A 25,663-nucleotide genomic window follows, 5' to 3' on the forward strand; every position below is an offset into this window, starting at 1 on the left:
CCCGTTAGCCCTTACATTCTAGTACACCACCTCCCGTTAGCCCATACATTCTAGTAAACCTCCTCCCGTTAGCCCATACATTCTAGTACACCACCTCCCGTTAGCCCATACATTCTAGTGAGCCACCTCCCGTTAGCCCATACATTCTAGTGAACCTCCTCCTGTTAGCCCATACATTCTAGTGAACCTCCTCCCGTTAGCCCTTACATTCTAGTGAACCTCCTCCCGTTAGCCCATACATTCTAGTGAACCTCCTCCCATTAGCCCATACATTCTAGTACACCACCTCCCGTTAGCCCATACATTCTAGTACACCACCTCCCGTTAGCCCATACATTCTAGTAAACCTCCTCCCGTTAGCCCATACATTCTAGTACACCACCTCCCGTTAGCCCATACATTCTAGTGAGCCACCTCCCGTTAGCCCATACATTCTAGTGAACCTCCTCCTGTTAGCCCATACATTCTAGTGAACCTCCTCCCGTTTGCCCATACATTCTAGTGAACCTCCTCCCGTTAGCCCATACATTCTAGTGACCCTCCTCCCGTTAGCCCATACATTCTAGTAAACCTCCTCCCGTTAGCCCATACATTCTAGTGAACCACCTCCCGTTAGCCCGTACATTCTAGTAAACTACCTCCCGTTAGCCCATACATTCTAGTGAACCTCCTCCCGTTAGCCCATACATTCTAGTGAAACACCTCCCGTTAGCCCATACATTTTGTTAGTGGGCAGTGTCACTTCAGGACATGCGCAGTAGTACAGCAGGCACGCGCTGTCCGGTGTTCTGAGAAAAAAACCTTACCCTACGTGACTTCCGGGGGGGTGTCCCCTTACCCCACGTGACTTCCGGGGGTGTGTGCGCCTCCGCGCTTGTGTAGTACAACGGGCGACCAGGAACTTAGTGAACTCATGATACTCCGGCAGATACCACCCGGTGACGCACGGACCCGACCCCCCCTCAGACTCCTTCCTGTTGGGACCTTCCTGTAAGTACTGAGGTGATACAGAAGGGTCTCTCATCTGACAGAGGCTCAGATTCGCTCAGGGGGTTTTCTTCTACATTTATTATGTACCTTTAAAGGGAATCTGTCACCTGCTTTAACCATTTTTAAGCTGGCACCATCGCTATGTGGACTAAAGTACCTTTTTTCCAGCAGTCTTCTTTTTACTTGATTTCGTTTAGTAGTTTTGATGTAAAAGTGATTTTTCTGATATGCTAATTAGGGTCCAAGGAGCCCAGAGGGGCGTTTTTTCCCCTCTCCGGAGCCCAGTGACGCCCCCCTGCAGTGCCCAGCCCGCCTTAATTTGAATTCCAAGACAGCCTCCTGATCATCAAATAACCTCCCACAGCCCGGCAGACGGTTCCGCCCCCTCCCCACGTCATAGTCTACCTTATAGAAATGCCCCGTCCTTCTTCCTGTCTGCGGCCAGAAAACTCGCGCAGGCGCAGTACTGCCAGCGGCCTGCGCGATCATCAACGTCCTGAGGGCAACAGCCTCAAAAGTCTCACTGGGCATGCGCCGAGCCCAGTGATGTGACCTGAGCGCTGTTGCCCTCAGGACGTTGATGATCGCGCAGGCCGCTGGCAGTACTGCGCCTGCGCGAGTTTTCTGGCCGCAGACAGGAAGAAGGACGGGGCATTTCTATAAGGTAGACCATGACGTGGGGAGGGGGCGGAACCGTCTGCCGGGCTGTGGGAGGTTATTTGATGATCAGGAGGCATTCTTGGAATTCAAATTAAGGCGGGCTGGGCACTGCAGGGGGCGTCACTGGGCTCCGGAGAGGGAAAAAACGCCCCTCTGGGCTCCTTGGACCCTAATTAGCATAACATAAAAATCACCTTTACATCAAAACTACTAAACGAAATCAAGTAAAAAGAAGACTGCTGGAAAAAAGGTACTTTAGTCCACATAGCGATGGTGCCAGCTTAAAAATGGTTAAAGCAGGTGACAGATTCCCTTTAAAGGGTTTGTCCGGGATCACAGCTGACATTCCCTTATTTTCACCCCGGCAGCCCCCCTGATGTTAGTATCGGAGCGTCTCTCGCTAGATCGCGCAGGGCACTGGCTCTTTAGTTTTCAAGAACACACTGCTGGGCGGAAACTTCCGGCAGTGTGTTCGGTGACATCACCGGCTCTGATGGGCGGGCTTTAGCGCTGCCCTAGCAGTTTTGCAGGCTAGGGCAGCGCTAAATCCCGCCCATCAGTGTCGGTGATGTCACCGGGGTTCCTGGCAGCCCCATGGAGAGCCCCGGTACGTCACCGGATCTCCAAAAAATGCCTTTGCCTTGTGTGATTTAGCGCAGGGCAAAGGAGAGCATCGGAGCATGAACTGCTCCGATGCTCGTGTCAGGGGGGCTGGTGGGAGGGAAATGGAGGGATGTCGGCGTTCAGCTCTAAACCCGGACAACCCCTTTAAAGGGAACCTGTCGCCTGGATTGTGTGTATAGAGCTGAGGACATGGGTTGCTAAATGGCCGTTAGCACATCCGCAATACCCAGTCCCCATAGCTCTGTGTGCTTTTATTGTGTAAATACACTGATTTGATACATATGCAAATTAACCTGAGATGAGTCCTGTCCCTGAGTCTTCTCACATACAGGACACATCTCAGGTTAATTTGCATATCTATCAAATTGTTGTTTTTTTTTTACACAATAAAAGCACACAGAGCTATGGGGACTGGGTATTGCGGATGTGCTAGCGGCCATCTAGCAGTCCATGTCCTCAGCTCTATACACAAAATCCCAGTGACAGGTTCCCTTTAACACTTATTACATCACCCATACCTCCTAACTATGGAAATGAACAAAGAGGGACACATGGTGCGGGACGCTGCCGTGGCTTCTTTTTTTCCGCAGTGAGTGAAGCGCGCTCGCCTGCGCTGTATACTGAACGGGACAGCACAGGCCGGCAGGAGGAGACCACGGCTGTCTGGTCCTGTCAATCAAGTGTAAGGAGAACGGAGCCTCCAGGTGCACCCCCCCCCCCCCCGCGCTCCTAGAGGCCTTATTTGCATATTATAAAAGTAATTTTTTCTCACTAACGGCGGCAGCAGTGAGATGGCGCTAATATAGTTATGTTCAGGAGACATCAGTACATCACCAATGTCAGCCAGGTTAATAATCATTGTCCTGTTGACAGAAACCCTTTAATGCCCCCACATAATAATTATTCCCCCTTCATGCCACCCAACAGTATTTATGCCCATATTGTGCCCCCAGCGATATGCCCAGCTCTGTTCCCCCAGCGATATGCCCAGCTCTGTTCCCCCAGCGATATGCCCAGCTCTGTTCCCCCAGCGATATGCCCAGCTCTGTTCCCCCAGCGATATGCCCAGCTCTGTGCCCCCAGCGATATGCCCAGCTCTGTGCCCCCAGCGATATGCCCAGCTCTGTGCCCCCAGCGATATGCCCACATAGTTAATACGGTTGAAAAAATACATAATTCCATCAAGTTCAACCGTGGGATAGGAGGGGACGCGAATCCCAGAAGGAAGCGAGACTCAGATTTCTACACATTTTCATAAGCATTAATGTCATTTACTTATAAGAATTCATCTAAACCCTTTTTAACACCGTCCACTGTTCCTGCTGTGACCGCGTCCTGAGGAAGTCTATTCCACAGATTCACAGTTCTTACAGTAAAGAAGATTTGACGCTTCTGGAAACTGAACTTTTTCTGTGGGGTTCAATGACGGGGGCGGCACAATCACCGTTCCCCATCATTGCGCCCTCTACGTGTAAAGGAATGTGCTTCGTGATGAAGTAATTTGTCACAAAGCGAATTTCTTTACGAAATTTGGCGAAGCAGCCAAATCAAAATTTTGTAAACTTCCCTCATGTCTAATAATGATGACCTATCCTCAGGATAGGCCATCACTATTAGATTGGCGGTGGTCCGAGTCTTAACAACCCCTATGATCATCATAGCTTTGGTAAGCACAGCTGGCTCCGAAAATCTCTACAACCATAGAGCGGCTGCTGTTTGACGCTGTTCCTCTGCTTACCGCCACGGTCCCGAGCGGCATGTTCATAGGTGCTCTGCTGCCAGTGCTTCCCCATTCACCACTGCAGTCCTCGGCTCTGTCCTTACAGGTACTGTCTGTTCTGGGATCCGCTCCATGGTATTCTTTCAGCCCTGGCCATAGCATGCTTTCTACTTGTTCCTTGTCTTAAGGAAGTGCTGCTTGCTGTAGCACTTCCTTAAGGGCCGGCCTGCGTCAGATCGCGGGGTTAGATCACGGGACCTCGCTGACCAATCCTAGCCATCCTGCACGTATATTAGTGGCTCAGCCCCCTTCCCAGATGCCTGAGTGTCAAGGTCCTTGTGTCTTGCAAAGTTTGCTGATATCGCTGCTCTTGTTCCTTTGTACCTTACTCGTGCTTGTGTTTCTGGACTCCGCTACCTGTTTGATCCCTGCCTGCTTGCCTTGACTCTCCTGTTGCCGACCTGGATTGCCTGACCTGTGCCGTCTGCCCTGACCTATTGCTTGTTTGACTCTGCCTCTTCCTCCGATCCTGCACTGTTGCTCCTGGTTACGACTCAGCCTGCTCACTAAGTCTGTACCTCTGGTGCCTCCTGGTACGTCTGGATCAGTTGCCTCGTGTGCCAATCCTCCTCAAGAGGTAGCGACCTGGTGTTCCCCTCGGGAAAGTCTATCCCCACCATCAGGGGTATTGTAAAGAACGAGGGATTCACTTAGACAACGCCCTTAGAGGAGGTAGGACACATGGCACAGTGAGATCACACCCGTTGGTTTTTGACAGCCATACATTGTATAGCGGCTGTGCTTGGCATTTCAGCTCGGTCCCATTCGCTTTAATAGGGACGAGCTGCACCTAGGCCATGTGACCGATGTACGGGGACATCCTATGGCCTAGGAAACTGATCATCAGGGGTCCCAGGAGTCTCACCACCTCCGGTCTGATATTGATGACTAGAGATGAGCCTGTCCACAGGCTCTGCCCTCACATGTGTATCTAATCCTGTCCTGTGTGATACAGCCTGCTGAGCGGTGTATCTAATCCCATCACTATCTGTCCACAGGCTCTTCCCTTACCATCTCCAGAGTGTGAAAAACAGCTGGAATCAGCAAGTGTATCCAATCACAACTGTATCTAATGCTATTCTGTATGTGTGCCTACTGCCTGCTGAAGTGATGTATCTAATCCTATCTTGTATGATACTTCCTGCTGAGCGGTGTATCTAAGCCCTTATGCACACGACTGTATCTATTTTGCGATCCACATTTTTTTCAGCCCCATTGAGTTCTATGGATTTGAGGTCCTCATTTTGAAGACCAGAATAGGAAATGTTCTGTCTTTACTGGAACGGACAGACGGATGTAGAAAACACACTGATGACGTCCATGTGCTTTCCACATCCGTGTGTCAGTTCTGCGAAAGAAAGAACATGTCCTATTCTGGTCCTCATAAGATCTAAAGCCCATAGAACTCAATGGGACTGCAAAAAAATGTAAATCGCACACAGACAGTAACCTTATTTAGTGGATCTGCGAAAGTGACGTCCACAGCGCCCCCAGAACAGTGACGTCCACAGCGCCCCCAGAACAGTGACGTCCACAGCGCCCCCCCCAGAACAGTGCCACTGGTGCCATGCAGCACCCCCTTGTGTCATCCACTGTGCCCCAGTGAAATCCAGTGCCCCATGTGCCATCCTCATTGCCCCAAAGTGCCATCCACAGTTCCTCAGTGCCCGCAGTTAGATCCACAGCATAGTGATCAGCCACATAGCTTACATCGCACTGTGCAGGAGTCAGTACAGGCTTCACAAAGAAGCCTGTACACTGCAGAGAGCGGCCGGCAATCCCGCGCATGCGCACTAGCATTGAGCATAGTGCGCATGCGTGGTGAGTGAAGACGGACACCCGGCGCTTTCTTCAGCAGGAGGCGCTGACGTCACTCATGACGATCCATCCCCTGCTCAAGAAAGGAAGAGAAGACAGACTTCGGCCAGAAGCAAAGAAAAGCCATGTGGAGGGACCACGTGACCGGGAGGCCGATCTCAGGGACGTCTGCTCTCTGGAAGGTAGGAATGTGAGCAATAATCCTTCCTCCACAGGTTAGCCTTTAATACCCCAAAAATAGATAGACATAGAAAATGATCATATGGTATTGCTCCACAAATTCTGTATGTTCTTGCCCCTTGTGTAGTATGGATTGAGGATTCTTTTTTTAACCCATTTGAAGTTATGATGAATAAATTGGTGAAGGAAGAGAGTGGGTTAAACAGATATTTGTGGACTCCAGAAGAGAAGGACGGTCTGTCTTTACCTTTTTTTTAAAGGATATTTTTGTAGCTTCTCAACTTCAATGGATAATAACTGAGGCCAAATTAGGCTTCTTTAGGGATTTGGTAATTAATATGGAAGGGAGATATGAGAATATTTTCCCGATGTTAGAGGCAGGTGCCCTTCATCATGGAATCTATAAAGAATCTCAGATTTGTGATATGTTGCAGCGGGTATGGAGCTGGATACCAGTTTGTTTTGGCCTTAACCACTCTGGTGCTTCTAATCCACTATGGTATAATAGACCCCCGTAAAGTGTTTAAAGATTAAGGATGATAAATATTGGGTTGATACTTGATAGGGGTATTTATTTGGCTGCGGATCTTTTTTGTGAAGGGAAAATAAGGATGTTAACGGATATTGGGGTAGAAGGGAGCAGCGATCTGATGCACAGGTTTTGTTATCCTCGGTTAGTACGTACTTATAACAGTACTAAGGATCCGTCTGTATTTTTTGTGAGACCCCATAAAGTCCTCCAGGTATATGTGGGGGAGAAATGGGGGAGCGAGTTTCACTTTTTAAAAATCTATAAAGTTATTATGAGAGAAACTGCGGCGACAAATAGATTTAAAAGTGAAGGAGATTTGGAATTGAGATCTAGGGAACATAACTGAGATGCAATGGGGACAGATATATCGGAATGAGCCTCCGTCTCTAAACAACATAGATGGATTCGGTTTAATATTTTACATAGGTTATATTATACACCGAAATTTTTATATAGAATAGGACGGGTCGAACATTCGAGATGCCGAAAATGTTTTTTGGAGGAGGCAGATTTTCTGCTTTTCATCTGGAACAGGTTTTTTCTATAATTAACGGTAAACTGGGCATTAGGGCTGCAGCTATCGACTATTTTTCTAATGGAGTATTCTATAGATTAATCCAACTATTAATCGAGTACTCTAATAACAAAAAAAATAATTAAAAGAACGTTTTTCTTTATAAAAACTTATCAGCCTTCCCCCGTGCCCTGACCCCCGTACCACCAGCGTGCCCCCCAGTGCTACCATCTCTCCCTCCGAGCCATGTCCTCAGCGCCAGTGAGATAAAATACTTAGCTCTCCTGTAGGGGCGCCGCTCCACAGCTCGTCCATCTTCTTCTCCCGCGTCCTGCACGCTTATGTGTCAGATCCAGAGATTAAGTGCATGATGGGCCCGGGGCTGTCTACCAAACTCGGGCCCCTCCCTCTGTTTTAGTTTAGTGTTTTTTTTATATATATGAAGAGGCTGCAGTGCTTCGTGAGCGTCACACTCTCTTCCTAGGCCATATGACATCACATTCACATCATAGGCCATCAATATATAAATCCCAGAGAACCCTTTTATCATATGCTATCTGTAGTGTTACATAGGACTGCAAAAATACCCAGTAGCCATTGGCTCCTAAACTGAAAAATGTAGGAGCCAAATAAAATTTTTAGTTGCCAAATTTTAAATACATGCCGTATTTTTTGCTTTATAAGACGTACCTGAATATAAGACGCACCCCAGGTTTAGAGGAGGAAAATAATAAAAAAAATATTTTCAACCAAAAGGTAGGCTGAAACCTAAAATACCTATGGATGAAGGGGGTTATAGTCATATAATATAAACATTGTCCAGTGTACCGTACTTCACCTGAGTTATAACCCCCCTCATCCATAGGAATGCACCCATCTACTGCAGTTCCTATAGATGATCGGTCTTATGGTCACCTTTAATGTACACAGGTCAATGATGGTACAATCCCTGGACAGTGTTAATATTAAATGTGACTATAACCCCCCTCATCCATAGAAATTCACCCACGCACTGCTGTCGCATTTAATGCAAACACTTAGGCCAATAATAGTAAAGCTCCTGGACAGTGTTTATATTAAATGTGACTATAACCCCCCTCATCCTAAAGAGTGCACCCATGTGCTGGAGTACATGGGTGTATTCCTATAGATGAGGAGAGGTTATAGCCATATGTAATACGTATTTGTCCAGGTCGGCCCTTGAGCTCCCTTCTTTATATCCAGGCTGTCACTCACCAAGTCTCGGGTAGAGACAGCCCAGTAGTCCCAGGGGAAAGCAGTGCTGACTCGGGGGGCCGGAGGGTCAGCAGTGACGAGCGGTCGGGCATCTGACTAAACTGATTGGTGGAGGCGGCAGAGCAGCAGTTCCCGCCGTGCTCACCACCAATCAGCTCAACATATAAGGCAGCAGTGGCGGAGCGCGTCACAGTAGGGGAGGGAGGTGTGGTTCGGAGGACTGAGCGCTCACATGTCATATTAAACATGCGTGCTGGCGGCATTTAGCTTCAATGACGGCCGCCCGCCCCACACGTCCTACTAGAGGGCGCCGACTCGCATTATTAACGCTGGAGGTGCGTCTCTAGATAACAGCCTGCAATGTGACGGCCATTATTCTGGGCACCTTTGCTTTATAAGACGCATTGACTTGTCGGGGGGGGGGGGGGATCTTATAAAGCGAAAAATACAGTAAATTATAATAAAAAAGACTTTGAGGAGAAGATGAGACTCGGGTCACAGTAGTGAGCCCGCTCTACATATAATAGAATACAGCACCACATACCTCTTACTTCCAGGGACATCTCCTGTCATGTAGATCTTCTCTTTCCTCTTCTCCTCTGTTTGTCCCAGACCGCCATGACTAATTCTTTCAGCCGCATCTCGTCTCTACAGAGCTTGTTACACAGACACGTTAGATTTCTCATAATTGGGGTCATTTATCAAACTGGTGTAAAGCACAACTGGTTTAGGTGCCCACAGCAACTAATCAGATTCCACCTTACATTTTCAAAAGGAGCTGTCTAAAATGAATAGTGGAATCTGGTTGCTATGGGCAACTAAGCCAGTTCTACGTTACAGCAGTTTAATAAATGACCCCCAAATGTCCCTATAGTGTCTACAGCAATTATAATATCCCCTAGAGTGCCCCCAGTAATAATAACACCCTATATTGTGCTCCAGGTAATAATGCCTTTATAGTGTCCCCTAATATGTCCTTGTGATAGAAATGCCCCTAAAGTTCCTACCCAATAGCAACATCCCTCACACTACCCCCATATAGTAGTTTGCCCCCACAGTATTAATTTCTCCACATTGCCCCCACAGTAATAATTCCCCCCCATGGTAGTAATTTTCCCCCACAGTATTAATTTCCTCCACACTAGTAATTTGCCCCCCCACTGTCCCTTCAGTAATATTCTCCTGTGTCCCCCAGTAATGTCCCCCAAATTTGGCACACAAAAGAAATTAATAAAAGCTAATACTTACCTGTATCCCAGTAACCGCTCACTCGTAGATGGTAGGCAGGTGCGCTGCGCACACACGTTAGTGTGCTGCGTCCGGGCACAGGAGCGCGATGATGTCATCACCCCCGCCTGCCCCAGGATTTTACTACCGCATAGTCTTCAGGCCTGCTAGGCCTGAAGCCTATAGTGGTGATCGGGGGGCAGGGAACTATGCGCTCCCGTGCCCCGCCGTAGTTTGGGTCGGCGTTGGGCCCCCCAGCGATGCCGGGCACGGGGCTACAGACCCAAACGCCCCAATTGTAATCCGCCACTGGTCAGGAGGAAAGTGCAGTGCTGACCACGGAGCGGTGAGTAATAGCAAGCGCTTCACTCCCGCTCTGTGGTCACATGACACAAACAAATCCTCGATGCAAAAAAATTTGCATCAAGGATTTTTTTTTGTGTCGAATTACTCCATTCAATTGAGTAATCGTTTCAGCCCTACTGGGCATTACATGCCCTAATATACCAGATATTGCAGTGATAACTGCTCCAAAATAGGTGATAAGTGTAAATGCTTGCTCCGTGTTCTGTTAATAGCCAGGATCATAATTGCTGGGGAATGGGGTCCGGATAAAAAGTTGGCGATAAAGGCCTGGGAAGGTTTTACTGGACATGGTAATTAACAATGAAAAGACATACATGAATCGTAACAAAGGTTAATATTTTATTTAATTTTTTTTCTCCAGCTGGCTCCCAAGGGGGGATGAGGGTGGGAGTTAGATATGAATATGAAATATTTCTAATATTGATATGTTTTGTAATCATAATGGAAAATACTAAAAATATTTTATTAAAAAAAAGTTTTAGGATTTGCTCCAAATTAATCTGTCATAATCTGGTATACCCAGGCAACGCTGCCAGGGGCGTAGCTATAGGGGGTGCAGAGGTAGCAGTCACTACCGGGCCCAGGAGCCTGAGGGGCCCCAAAGACCCTTGTACCACATGAGAAGACACCTGTTTTATAGAAGGTGCATGCTGGTCAAATTACACCACTGGCTGGAGGGAAGGTGTTAGGTCAAGAATTTGGCATGGTGGGGGTGCACTTTAAATTTTTGCCTCAGGCAGCAGGAAGGCAATGTGCTTCCCTGACCCTGGCCACAAAGCACTGAGGGAAGAGGGGCCCAAGCTGAACTCTTGCACCAAGGCCCATGAACCTTTAGCTACACCCCTGAACGCTGCCTAATCATATCCCTCTTGGTGGCCCAATGTCAGGGATAGTGCAGGGAAGAGGGTATCACCCACATTCATAGTAGGGTTGTCACGATACCAAAGTTTTGATTCGATTTCGATACCACACAAAAAAAGCTGTATGCGTTCTACATTTTATGGAACGTCTGGCCCATAATAGAACAGTCCTATTTTTTGGGTGGACAAGGTAACTAAAAAATTGCGAATCGCCCTGTTTTTATTTAACTTTTTTCTGTTACAACATTCACCGCATAGGAGATATTTTTTTATATTTTAATAGCTTGGACTTTTTGGACGTGGCGATATGTAATATGTTTATTTATTGTTTATATATTTTATATGTAAAATTGGGAAAGGGGGTGATTTAAACTTAATATTTTGGTGTTTGTTTTTTGTAAAACCTTTTCTTATTTGGGGAAGAAAACTACCATCTGAATGACTGGAGTAGTTGTCATTGTGAGGCTAATGTCCAGGTGAGGATCTCTCACTATTGTTGTGTGGACAATCACGTGTCTCTGTGAATGTGGTAGACGATACACAAGGCGTGGCCTCAACTACACATTACAGGGAGAATATCTGGAACTTTTTTACTTTAATTTTACACAATGACAACAAGTACATTTTTTATCATTTATTAGATTTCACATTCATTTAAATCGTTAAATATGCCGCCTAGTTTGGTTCATGAGGACACCACAATTTTTTTTTTTTTACTTTTCTCTTTTGCATTTCAAAATATAAAACTTTAAAAACTAAGGAGAGCTTCCGTGGTGTTTCTGTCCGTACCTCCGCACCGCAAAAAAATAGAACATGTTCTATTTTTTTTGCGGTGCGGACGGATCACGGACCCATTCAAGTTGAATGGGTCTGGATCCGTCCTGGCCGCCGCACGGTTGTTGCCCGTGCATTGGGGACCGCAAATACGTTTTGGCTTTCTGTTTGTGAGATACGTTCAGGGCTTTCAAAGGCGGTCCAAAATGTATCAGTTTTGCCCTAATGCATTCTGAATGCATCAGTTTGCCTCCGTTCAGTCACCATTCCACTCTGGAGGTGGACACCAGCTGTCCGCCTGACGGAGCGGAGCCAAGCGTTTTCTCTGACACAAAAGAAAACTGATCCGCCCCCCCATTGACTTTCAATGGTGTTCAAGACGGATCCGTCATGGCTCTAGAAGACATAATACAACCGGATCCGTTTATGACAGATGCATGTGGTTGTATTATTGTAACGCAAGCGTTTTTGATGATGGATCCGCAAAAAACGCTAGTGTGAAAGTAGCCTGATAAACAAAAATCTCAGAAAAGAGATAAGAAATAAAGATAAAAGCATCCTGCACTATATGATAAATAAATATGCGGATGTCCATGGCTACATTTATGGAAAAAAAGATAATGCAACAAAATAGATGCAAGCATTATATATGTAGGAAGCCCTCATTCTGATGTAATAAAATCGGAGACTCTCAGCCAATATATTTTGATCAAAACACATCTGTGCCCGCCTACCCCCGCCAAGGTGGTCTGAGGTCAGTCAGGTCCTACACTAAACCTACCTAAGCCATTGGGCATGTTTAGGAGCGCAGACTCTGCACACATAGTGTGCTGCTCCTAGTCACCTCTATGTTCATCCAGCAACCGATGAGAAGAGGAGCAAGCACACCTATATTTACCACCTAATCAAGGCGGCCTGTTTGATAGGAAGTGCACAGGAACGCTACTCCCAAGATAAAATAGGAGAGCGTTCAAGCATATACTACAAAATAAACAAAAATCTTTTTTTTGGTACTAGCTAATAACTCTGTACCGAAGCCTACTTCGGTTTACTAATTTAAAATGTTTTAAAAGATTCAGAAATTAATACCAAATTAATTCAACAAAGTTTTGCGCCACTTCGGACGAAACTACGTTTGGCTCCACGAGCCAATACATTTTAATGCTGTACGGAGACGACGCTAAAATAAAAAAAATGAGTTTTGAACTAATCGACTTCGGATCTTGGATCTAGTTAGTGTCAGTCATCCTTAAAACAACAAATACTCATGTAAAGTTATCATCCAGGGTTTATTCCTCTTAGAGCCATTCGTCCTCTAGGTGGGATCTGTAACAAATAAGGACCTTTGAATAATAGTCTTAAAATCTGTTCTACTGAATATAATATGGAGTATTTCATATATGTGAATTATAGAAGGACAGTCCAGTGGTTGTATGTCTGGATGGGATGTATCTCATCAAGATGTAAAATGCTCATTGTTTACACTGATTCTCGTATGAAAAGGTCTCGGAGTTTCCCAGGAATCTCTTACAGATGCTAAATAGGAGCGTGAACAATAGGTCTCTACCCTGCAAATACAATGTGTAAATGAAGGACCATCTCAGGAGGCCAGAAAATGCTAAACTGGTTGATGAGGAGGTGGCTCCATTATTCTTCAATTGTATATTGTAATGAGGGAGGCCAGATCTGGAACGGTTTCATTGAATGTAAAGGTGGGACTGAGCATCTCCTGGGGAAAGAGGAGGAGCAGATAGCTATAGCCACCAAAGGGATTAAAAAGACCCAAGCATGGCTCAGAAAGCTGGAATTTACCAAGGGAAATCACTTGGATCACTGACTTGCTAAGAAAACACTGAGTGGAGATCAAGTCCTGAGTGTGTGGAGAGTCCATGTCTGGTAAGTATCACTGAACTGACTGTAAGTGGAAGGAATCATGAGATATTGTAATCTGTGCTGTGTATGAGGAACAGTGGGGCAGAAGGATTAACATGTTTGTGTCTGGATTGTGGCTGATAATGTGACCGGTTTGTTGAAACATAAGTCAAGAATTTGGCATGGTGGGGGTGCACTTTAAATTTTTGCCTCAGGCAGCAGGAAGGCAATGTGCTTCCCTGACCCTGGCCACAAAGCACAGAGGGAAGAGGGGCCCAAGCTGAACTCTTGCACCCGGGCAATGGAGACAGTTCTTGTCTCCATTTATAAAAATTGTAGTTGTAAATATTTGGTGCACATTATTCCAGCTCTGGACTGATGTACACTTGGCCATTTCTATCTTCTTCTGAAGTCACAACATGTTGGTTGACATTTTCAAATATGTAACAGAATCCTCTGCAGACTCGTCTTGTAAGCAGTTATAACTAGGGTTGAGCGAATTTTGTTTGGATTGCTGTATCGCTACTTTAAGGTTCCGTCCTAGTGTAACATGTATGGTTTTCACGAAAGTCTTTCTGAAGTTTCAACAAATATTGCTAGACTTACTTCATCTTGGCTCTATCATGTCTCAGTTTGTTTATTCACATAAAGTACTGAATCAAAATATGAAGATGAACGCGGTTTCATTAACAAAGAAAGAAACCGAGTTTGGCTTAATATTTTGATTCAGTAATTTATGCGAATAAACTAAGTGACCCTTGTAAAGACGAGGCAACGTAAGTCTTGCGATATTTTCTGGAACTTTGGAAAGACCTTCGTGAAGGTAATACATTTTACAGTAGGACAGAGCTGATATTCTTAGCAAAATGTTTAAAAGAATCCGATCCGGTTATAGCAATCCGAACCCGATTTGCTCACCCTAGTTATAACCACTTTGGTTTGATTAGTTTTTATTGCACATTTTTCTTTGCTAAATACACATTTATACTCTGTAAATCTGGGTTAACATGTAGTTTTATAATTTAGTTTTTTTTGTTGTTGTTTCAGCTCCAGAAGGTCTGTAGGAAATATGAAAAGAAGGACACAAACACTTTTTTTGCTTCTATTTATTTATTTTTATTAAAGGGGCTCCCTCGGCTTTTAGTATTGATGACCTATCCTTTAATTATGCTGCATTCTTTTCTTTCTTGCTTCTTTTCAAAAAACAAAGTGTGCTGATGTTCCGTTCTTGTTTTCAGGCATTTTTACATTTCTTTCACTGTATGGGGAAAAAAATGCCAGAATTAAAGGGTTTCTGTCACCCCGCAAAACTCTTTTTTTTTTTTTTTGGATAGTTAGATTCTTCATAGTGCGATATAGGAGAATATAATGCTCTTACTTACTTTCATGCGGCCGATTCTTTATAAAACGAACTTTTATAATATGTAAATGAGGGCTCTACCAGCAAGTAGGGCGTCTACTTGCTGGTAGCTGCTGCAGAAATCCGCCCCCTCGCCGTGTTGATTGACAGGGCCAGCCGTGATCTCCTCCTCCGGCTGGCCCTGTCAGTAATTCAAAAATCGCTCAGTGCGCCTGCGCCGATGACATCACCGAAAGAGAAGACGTCATCGGCGCAGGCGCACTGAGGGAGTGCTGAGGAGACGAGCCTCCTCATCTCAGAGCGCCTGCGCCGAATGACGCGAGGCGCGCGATTTTTGAATTACTGACAGGGCCAGCCGGTGGAGGAGATCACGGCTGGCCCTGTCAATCAACACGGCGAGGGGGCGGATTTCTGCAGCAGCTACCAGCAAGTAGACGCCCTACTTGCTGGTAGAGCCCTCATTTACATATTATAAAAGTTCGTTTTATAAAGAATCGGCCGCATGAAAGTAAGTAATACCATTATATTCTCCTATATCGCACTATGAGCAATCTAACTATCCAAAAAAAAAAGAAAAAGAGTTTTGCGGGGTGACAGAAACCCTTTAAGATCTTTTCAGGTCTGCTTGGAATGCTTTATTTAAATCTATAGAAACCAACAATTTTAAGATACCGCTGTTTCCTGAGACCTTCAAAGCATTGGATCGGAGCAGAACTAGTGGTGTCCAATGTTTCTCTGGGCAATAGACGGATGGAAGGAGAGGATGACACATGTAGTATTAAACATCCCCTCTCCGCTCTGCACTAATAAGAGCATCTGATCATTTAGTCAGGTTGTATTTAATACAGTGGGGGGGGGGGGGGGGGGGGTGTTATTATGAAGACATTTGGGGAAGCGGGTGTCTTGGGCAGAGAAATTGCAAATGACATTTAATATGCAAAATATAGAAGAATATGAACTTTGTAGAAGAAAATAATTTCTACTTTCATGTTTTTACTAATAAGCCTCTGGGCAATGCTTCTCCTGTTCTGGAAAACCCAAGCTTTGTATTAGATATCATTTTATCTGAATGGCCGCCGTGTAAACTACATTTCCAGATATCTGTTTTGTTACCACTTCCTCTCACCATATTTAGCTGTTTTCTGTGTTTTTTATAGACTGTGACAACTTGGGGTCACTTAGCTCTCCAGGATCTCTGTCTTCTCATCTTAGATGGATGGCACACCTCAAAAAGCCGCTCCAACACTGCAGATTTGGGTGCAAACTGGCCACGACCAGCTTTATTGTCACTTTTACAGCAGTCCAAACAAATCATAAGTCCTCGGCCATCTGGCCACTGACTACACAGTATTTCTCCCTCTCTATTGGGTTCTGGGTCTACCACCCAGCGCCCCAAAACACAACACGGTGCTAACCCAGGGTTAGAGGTTCCCATCTCCCACAGGCCTTGCCGGAGCCTGCTCCTTCCCCAGACTGGGAGCCATGATTTAGGAGCTCAGCCCATATGTACCTGAACTCCTCAGCTGGCTGCTAATTATCTTAATAACCAGCCTAGCTGCTGCAGACAGTGGGAAAAACCTGTTTTTCCAGCCTTTCTTGTTCTGACCCAGCTTCCTCTGGGTGAGATACACAATTTTAATGGCTCTCATATGACCCTCTGGCAGCTCCACTGAAATGAATGGTTCCGCATACGGTCGACAAAAAAACGTAACGGACACGGAAAGAAAATACGTTTGTGTGCATAAGCTCTTTGTCTCATCTTTCTCTCATACTCCTTCCTGGGACATTTACCCTCACTTCATCTCCATCCTTGGTGCATGCTATAACCTGCAGGCTACTGTGCAGATCAGAACAATGGGGCTCTTTCCCAGTATCGGGCATGTTATCTCCTATGAGCATCTCCTCTACATGAGGTTGTTGACTTCTCTCTTTGGAAGGTCTATCATCTGTTCTCTCTCCATCATTATCACACAGCTCATCACCATGGGCTTGTGGAAGTGTCCCCCTCAGGTTTCACTATCCTGCTTCCTCTTACACGGGTTAGCATAGGATCCCCGAGTTTAGTCATCCCAAAGTTACCTCTTGTAACTGACAATTCAGGTAAAGCAGTAACTTTCTCTCCTGAAGACACCCGAGAGGGAGACATCTCAGCTGGCTTACCTGCCAGTTCACACACTGCTTTTACCTGATCAGGTTTTGTGCTCCATGAAACAAAGGCAGGTTAGACATAGTATGCAACATCACATTGCCGTTTCCACATAACAGTTGTATCTCTTTTTCATTAGACACCTTTTCATTTAACCCATTGTTGTCCATGAGTCCATTAGACTTTTCAAGTCCATGTTGCACAGTCTCAACAGAAAACAAGATGGACTCGCCACGCTCAGGACTCTTTTTCCTAGCAACTTCTCTGGTTGCACTTTTGTTTGGTCACACAATTCAGACCGTCAGATCGTGAGACTCCACCCACCATTATCTCATTGACTTTTGGCTGAGATTCTTCTGGCTTTTCTCTTTTAGGCAGCTGAACAGCCTGATCTGGGACCTTGTCTCCCTCCCACAACTGCCAGAAATATGGGAAGTCTCTGCCCAGTATGAGCTCCACTTTAAGCTCAGCACACTTTAACAGTTCATGTTGTCCAGTTCCATAATCAGTCACAAAAGTAAGAAATACGGTCTTACTGGTCTCTGGACCCGACTTAAGGAACAACAGTACCCCTGGAAGTACCCGTGACACTCTTTGGCGACAATCCAGATCAACCCATAGTTCCAACCACCAACAACTTGCATATCTTCCTCTGCAATTCCTCTGGCCTCCTGACCAAAGGACAATGCGGTGTACACTTTCCTACTTGACGGCCTCTCCAGCAGCACTCTCTCTTTTGCCGGACAGCTGCATGCTGTCGTGGTTGGTTGCTAATAGCAACAGCATTACGGCACCTCCGCACATGCTCTCTAGGACTCTGTACACATTGGCAGGGAACATATGAACTCCTGAGAGCCGAACCTCTCTCCATCTCACTTTGTTCATGTTGGTTGCCCTTGCATGGCACACATCGCCTTTTCCTCTGGAACTCCTGGCACATCACCTTTACAAAGTGTCCATTCAGCGTTGAAGACTTTCTTTTAGGGCCCACTGCAGTTGCGCCTCCAAAGCCTCCCGCTCTGCATCAAACCAAACCATTTCACTTTGTGGCCATGTTTTCCTGCTGCTTTATCCGCCACAACCGCCTGGCGTTTTCTTCTTTGAGACCCATGGCAATAGACTTTTAAGCAAGCAAGTCTACTTTAATCAGAGACCACAGCCTCCGGGTCTCTCTCTCTATCTCTCTCTCTCTATCTCTCTCTCTATCTCTCTCTCTCTCTATTCACATTTATTTTGCACCGCAGAAATCATGGTCTTTTTAAATTTGGCTTCTGGCCCTTTAAGCACCAACACAGCAATTCCTTGCAAACACAGCTTTTCCACAATAGGCTTCTGGCAGTTTAACCTCTGCCGCACCCAGCTTTGTGTGCCATTTTCATGCCATACTTCCACCATATGTGACAACTCGGGGTCTCTTAGCTCTCTAGGATCAGTGTCTTCTCATCTTAGATGGATGGCACACCTCAAGAAGCCGCTCCAACACTGCAGATTTGGGTGCAAACTGGCCACAACCAGCTTTATTGTCACTTTTACAGCAGTCCAAACATAAATCCCCTGCAATCTGGCCACTGACTACACAGTATTTCTTCCCTCTTTATCTGGATCTGGGTCTACCACCCAGCTCCCCAATACACAACACGGGGCTTACCCTTAGAGAGTCCCGGCTCCACAGGACTTGCCGCAGCCTGCTTCTTCCCCAGACTGGGAGCCCTGATTGAGGAGCTCAGCCCATATGTACCTGAACTCCTCAGCTGGCTGCTAATTATCGTAATCACACAACAAAACAAAGTGTACGCCTGTACACAACAGAGAAGTATCCAATCCACGGCGCTTCAAAGTTTGTTGGAGCCAGCCCGAAATCAACAGTATTGTGAAACAAGAATTGGTACTTAGCGTCTCTTTGTGCAGCAATTCAAGGTCCACTCCTCCTGCGTATGGCAGAGAAGCTAAGTACCAATTCTTGTTTCACAATACTGTTGATTTTTCGGGCTGGCTCCAACAAATTTGGAAGCGCCGTGGATTGGATACTTCTCTGTTGTGTACAGGCGTACACTTTGTTTTGTTGTGTATATAGGTCCCCTGATGACCTGGCTGATTGCCAGTGAAACGCGTCGGGACTATGTGTATGTCTAGTACTTGTGATGTGTATGTTCTGGGATGAATGATACCTTTGCACTTCTGACGAAGCTGGGCAGTCACCGCTATTGCCTGCAAGGGAAACGAAGGGACATACAGAGAGGGGACTATTTTGAGTTAGAACCTAGGGATACATTAGGGGAAGAGACCCAGCATCTGTCTCCCTTTTTATTGGCATTTCCGTATGTGTTCCGTTTTTTTTTTTTTTTTGCGGACCCATTGACTTGAATGGAGCCACGGAACGTGATTCGCGGGCAATAATAGGACATGTTCTATCTTTCAATGGAACGGAAATACGGAAACTGAATTTATACGGAGTACATTCCCTTCTTTTTTTTTTTTTTGCGGAACCATTGAAATGTATGGTAACGTATACGGACCGTATACGGAATGCAAAAAACGGCCCGCAAACGAAAAAAAAAAAAAAAACGGTCGTGTGAAAGAGGCCTTAGCCTTGCTATTTAGTTCCTGGATTCAATCTGATATTTTTTCTGAATTGTGTGGCCAGAATCGGGCTGTGTAACAATGTATGCGTTTGTGTAACAGTGTTTGATTCTAAAGTATCACTCTGTGTAAGTCTGGATTCCAAAAGTCTAGATCCAAGTCTGAATAAGTTTGGAGTCCATATGTTTGTTGCCCTATAAGTCAGCTGCCTTTAACCTAGATTCCAGCCTTGATATGTTTTCCCCCGTCATGCCCCCTTTTTTAGACCTGATATGAACAGGGAAAGGTCGCAGATTGTGGCGCAAATAACCTTTGCTCCACAATCTGCCACAGAGATATACACCAGTTTTTTAGTGTATCAGTTGGTAAATGACTGCTTAAGTCTTGATCGAAATCTGAAGAAGTTCAAAGTTAATGTCTTTGTTTGTCTGGGTTCCAGAAGTCTAGATTCAGGTATACGTCTTTGTTTTTCCTAGCCTGTAAGTCAGCTGCCTTCAATCTGTATTTAAGTCTTGCTATGCTTCTCTTTAAGTTTGAGGTATAGGGTTTCCACAAAATCCATAACAAGGTGGTTTTGGTGTCAGCTTTAAGTTTCTCTTTGGTTTGTGAAGTTACGGCAAATGGCTCACAGTATTAAAATATTTGACGCAAGTGCAATATGGTGTACGCCTATGTCTGTAAAAGTACAGCAGAAGGATTGACTGGCTTGGAGAAGTGACATTTTTGCAATTTTTTTTTTTTTTAAATATCTGTCAACATAAATAAGGCAAACAATTATTCTAATCTGTAATCCTGACCTACCTTTTACTCCACTTCTGAAAGTGGGAACGTTGACGGTCTTAAAATTTGATCAACTGGAGTAGAAGATTTGACAAATGTCCCTCATATTGCTTGTACAATTTCAAGATGCTTTCCTCTGATAAGAAAACCACTTTAACACTGACCTCACTGAGGGCAGCATAAAATAGTGACAGAAATGCTGATTTCAGCCGTGTGTGAGCTAAAAGTAAGAGGTTGCTGAAAATTGGCAGTTCTCTTCTAGGGAGAAAACTAGGTAGAAGCCTGTCAGTCATCAGCAGGCGGGCAGGGAGAGCAGGAATTCATGAATAACCAGGACTCTTCTCAGGTGGCCGGGACTCTTTTCCAGGCCTAATCTGCAATGATTGTGATGTTGGTTCTCGTCAACCACTTACTTTTAACTTTTAAATGACAGACCTCTGAAATCAACTCACCTGTCTCTACTTTATACTGGCGTTAGTATGGACATCATAAAGGTGATGACAGGTTCCCTTTTAATAACTAGAAGAGGAAGACTCTAGTTTCAATGCACTTGGAGACTGCTAACTGGCACATTGTACCAACAGTGTAATGTACTAAATAAAATCTAGTGACCAGTTTTGTTTCACCCCTTTAAGGACCCTGGGATTTTCCATTTTTGCGTTTTCGTTTTTCACTCCCCGCCTTCCCATAGTCCTTTTTTTATTTTTCCATTCACATAGCCTTATGAGGGCTTATTTTTTGCGGGACAAGTTGTGCTTTCTAATGGCACCATTTACAGTTGTATACCTTGTAGTAGGGAGTGGGAAAAAATTCCAAATTGGGTAGAAATGGGAAAAAACGCAATTCTGATAAAGGTTTTTATTTTTTTATTTTTTTACACTGTACACTATGTGGTAAAATTGACCTGTTATCTTCATTCTCCAGGTCAGTACGGTTCCAACAATACCACACTTGTATAATTTTTCTTGCGTTTTAATACTGAAAAAAAAAAGTAAACATTTGAGGCTCATTTTTTGCGGGACGATCTGTTCTTTTCAGTGATGCCAATTTTAATTGTGTGCAACTTTTTGATCACTTTTTATTAAAAAATTATTGGGTAGTTGAAGTGACAAAAAATGGCAAATTGGCTGTATGCCATTTGCCGTATGCCATTAATATAATTATATTTTAATAGTATGAGCATTTTCGCACGCGGCGATGCCTTTTTTATTGGTTAAGTATTTTTATTTTAAGGAAAGGGAGGTGATTTTAACTTTTTTATTTTTTTATATTTGTAAAAACTTCTTTTTATTACCTTTTTTTAAAGTCACCTTGGGTGACAATAACTGGCAATCATTCGATTGCCCATAGTATTCAGTGATGGCTAAATAGCCATCATTGAAGACTTAATTTGCACTATATCAATACAAGGCTGCCACCTAGTGGCCTGTATTGATATATGCATCTAATTGACTGAAGCCGGTTTGAGGCTTCGGTCAATTATATCGAGGTAACAGGACCCCCGATCTCAGCCGGGGAACGCTGTTACTAGACCGGAAACGTGCGACTTCCGGTTCCGGTCTGCGCAGATGTCGTCACATTTGACCACGGCATCTGAAAGGTAGGATGTATGCAATCAGCCTTATGGCTGATCGCATACATGTGCCGCGGGTCTCTGCTATTTAAAATAGCAGAGACCCCGCCGCTAAGGTACCCGCTGCACGCATGAGCGGGCACCATGTTTAGGGATCGGACCCATGACGTACAGCTACGTCATGGGTCCTTAAAGGGTTGATCAGTTGACACCTCGTTTTTCAAACTTTGGCAGATTTTAATTTATGTAATTATAATTATGTAATTATGGTTGACTTCACGTTACCGAAATATCTTTTACACTTTTGTACTATTTGTGTGTTAATATGAAAAGAGAATCTCTCGTCTTATAAAATAATTTCTTTTTTTTGCAGAGGAAGACTGGGTGAGAGGCTAATTTGACCTCTTATGAAGTAGAAGATAATCAATGACAGATTGTCAATAGTAGGACATAAACCTGGTGAGATGTCTGCGACTTCCGATTGTGAGAAACATATTGAAAACAAATCTTATCTTTATGTGCACACTAAAATTCATAAAGATAAAATACCATTTCCATTTTTAGAATGTGAGAAAACTTTTAATACGAAATCACATATTGTTGAACATCAGCGAATTCACACAGGAGAGACGCTGTTTCCATGTCCAGAATGTGGGAAGGGGTTTAAGCGTAAGAATGATTTTATGATACATCTGAAAAGTCACAAAGGAGAGAAGCCCAATTGCTGTTCAGAATGTGGAAAAACATTTGCTCAAAAATCAAATCTTGTTCAACATCTCAGAATCCACACAGGAGAGAAGCCATTTTCATGTCCTGAATGTGAGAAGTGTTTTAATGACAAAACAAGTTTTGTGAGACACCAAAGAACTCACACAGGAGAGAAACCATTTTCATGTTCAGAATGTGAGAAATGTTTTAATCAAAAAGCAAAGCTTGTTGAACATCTCAGGATTCATACAGGAGAGAAGCCATTTTCATGTACAGAATGCCGGAAGTGTTTTGCTGATAATTCAAATCTTTTGAGACACCAAAGAACTCACACAGGAGAAAAGCCACATTCATGTACCGAATGTGGGAAATGTTTTAGAGCTAAATCAAATCTTGTTAAACATCAAAGAATTCACACAGGAGAGAAGCCGTTTTCATGCCCGGAATGTGGAAAATGTTTTAATCAGAAATCAAATCTTGATATACATCAGAGAACTCACACAGAAGAGAAGCCACATTCATGTACTGAATGTGCAAAATGTTTTATAGTTAAATCAAATCTTGTTAATCATCAAAGAATTCACACGGAAGAGAAGCCATTTTCATGCCCGGAATGTGGGATTTTTTTTAATCAGAAATCAAATCTTGATATGCATTGGAGAACTCACACAGGAGAGAAGCCGAATTCATGTCCTGAATGTGGTAAATGCTTTACTGAGAAATCAAATTTAACTAAACATCAGAGAATTCATACAGGGGAGAGGCCATATTCATGCATTGAATGTGGGAAATGTTTTAGAGCTAAATCAAATCTTACTACACATCAGAGAATTCACACAGGAGAGAAGCCGTTTTCATGCCCGGAATGTGGGAAATGTTTTAATCAACAGTCACATCTTGATATACATCAGAGAACTCACACAGGCGAGAAACCAAATTCGTGTCCTGAATGTGGGAAGTGTTTTACTCAGAAATCAAGTTTAATTATACATCAGAGAATTCACACAGGAGAGAAGCCACATTCTTGTACTGAATGTGGGAAATGTTTTAGAGCTGAATCACATCTAGCTAAACATCACAGAATTCACATAGGGGAGAAGACATTTTAACGCCCTGAATGTGAGAAATCACTTCTTAATATACACCCCAGAAAACTCACACAAAAGAGAAGCCAAATTCTTGTCCTGACTGTGGGAAATGTTTTATTGAGAAATCAAGTCTTATTAAACATCAGAGAACTCACCTAGGAGAGAAGCCATTTTCATGTCCTGAATGTGGAAAATGTTTGTCAGAAATCAAATCTTGCTAGAAATCAGAGAATTCAAGAGACAATTGTGGGAAATATTTTAACTGTAAAATAAATTTGGTGAATCATCTAATAATTCATGGGGGAGAATCAATATGTTTCTAATGTCGAAAAAAAGCCATATATCAAATGTCACCTAGGTGACAATCCATTGAAATGTTCAGATTGTAGGAGATTTAGCAAATTTGAAGCTCCATACTAGGATCTGTTACCTCGTGCCCTGTTCTGATATGTAATTCTCTAGAGATTGGAACAATACAATTTTTTGCATAGTACATGTTGCAGGGCAACCAATTAGAAGCCATCAATTTTACTATAAGGGCTCTGAAGACAGAGGAAACCCAATGCCTCTGATTAACTATCCGGATGTCATGGACGCTACTGACTGTTGCCTCTTAGAGGTCAAATGACCAGGATCTGAGTTATCTCTGATCCCTGTCATTATGACAGAGTGTAAGTTTTATAGCCAGTGTCTGCTATGTATGGAGGAGCTCAGATCATGGGCCCGACCAGTAAATTCCCCTTAAAGTAATGTACATTCATGTTATTTGCACTAAAGGGCTCATTTTATTAAGCCAGATATGCCTGTTTTTTTATGTCTAAAAAACACCGCAAAGGGCGTTTTTGCGAGTTTTTGCTAATATTTGCGACTTTTGTGCCTTATAGCCAATTCCTCATGAGTTCCATGTTCTAGATCAGAACGTCAGATTAGAATGGAATTATGGCTCTGTTATGTGTTACAACTTTTTTGCAACATTTTGAAAGGCTGTATCTCCCGCCAGATGCTACCCTGATCTAAAACTGTTTTGTTGGATGTTTGGACAAATTGATAGTTTGTACGGTGACAATACCTTTATTACAATATCCATGCAGAGGCTGCAGAAAACATGCAAATCTCAAATTTTTATACATTTATGTCCAAGTGCTACATGTTAGCCATAACTTTTTTTTATATTTCATTTCACCTAGCCGCATAAAGGCTTGTTTTTTGTAGAACAAGTTTTAATTTGTAATGCTACTATTTCCCAAATGAGGTGGAATTAGAAAGAAATACAATTCCGTCACGGTTTTACAGGTTTTGTCCCTACGGCATTCCCTATAAGGCAAAACTGACTTGTGTCTTTCATTCTTTGGGTCAGTATGATGCCACATTTTTTATATATATATATATATATATATATATATATATATATATATATATTTATTTATTTTACATTGCCATATTCTGACCCCAGCAAATTTTGTTATATTTATGTCTGTGTGGGCTCATTTTTTTTATAGGATCATCTTTAGTTTTTACAGATACCATTTTAGAGTGTGTGTAACTATTATATTTTATTAGGTAAGTGAATCAATGAGAAAATGGTGAAACCGTCATTTTGATTTTATATTTTCATAGTGTGGGCTTTTTCGGATGCTTTTATTGAATAGAATTTGATTGAAAAGTCACACTCCAAAAAGGTATCAATAAAACACACAGATTGTCTGACAAAAATGAGACCCCAAACAGCTCAGTAGACAAAATTATTTAAAAAAATCCAAAAAATACTGGGGGTCAGAATATGGTTAAGAAAAAAATATTTGTTTTAGTTTAACTTTTTTTTTTCCAGTATGAAAACACAAGGAAACTTATAGAATTTGAATATTTGTAGTAATAATAATATAAAACCTACCTAGAGAATGAAGGGCACAGGTCAGTTTTACCACTTGCCATTTGAAATATTTTTACGATTTCCCATATGTTGTATACCATATTAAATGGTGGCATTAGAAAGTG

At 43.6% G+C, this 25,663-nt stretch overlaps 1 protein-coding gene across 1 annotated transcript; it reads left to right on the forward strand.

Annotated features, from left to right (window-relative positions):
* Window positions 1–920: 920 nt before the first annotated feature.
* On the forward strand, window positions 921–23,724 carry LOC120994404 (zinc finger protein OZF-like). The gene is made up of 2 exons (XM_040422938.1): window positions 921–990; window positions 22,246–23,724. The coding sequence occupies exon 2, from the start codon at window positions 22,337–22,339 to the stop codon at window positions 23,687–23,689; it is 1,353 nt and encodes a 450-aa protein (XP_040278872.1). The 5' UTR covers window positions 921–990; window positions 22,246–22,336; the 3' UTR covers window positions 23,690–23,724.
* The last annotated feature ends 1,939 nt before the right edge of the window (window positions 23,725–25,663 follow it).

Source organism: Bufo bufo, chromosome 3, assembly GCF_905171765.1.
Source record: "Bufo bufo chromosome 3, aBufBuf1.1, whole genome shotgun sequence".
Classification (NCBI taxonomy): Eukaryota; Metazoa; Chordata; class Amphibia; order Anura; family Bufonidae; genus Bufo; species Bufo bufo.

Bases quoted from the DNA above. Each gene is read 5' to 3' on its own strand.
- LOC120994404 (XM_040422938.1), top strand. From the start codon at position 22,337: ATGTCTGCGACTTCCGATTGTGAGAAACATATTGAAAACAAATCTTAT.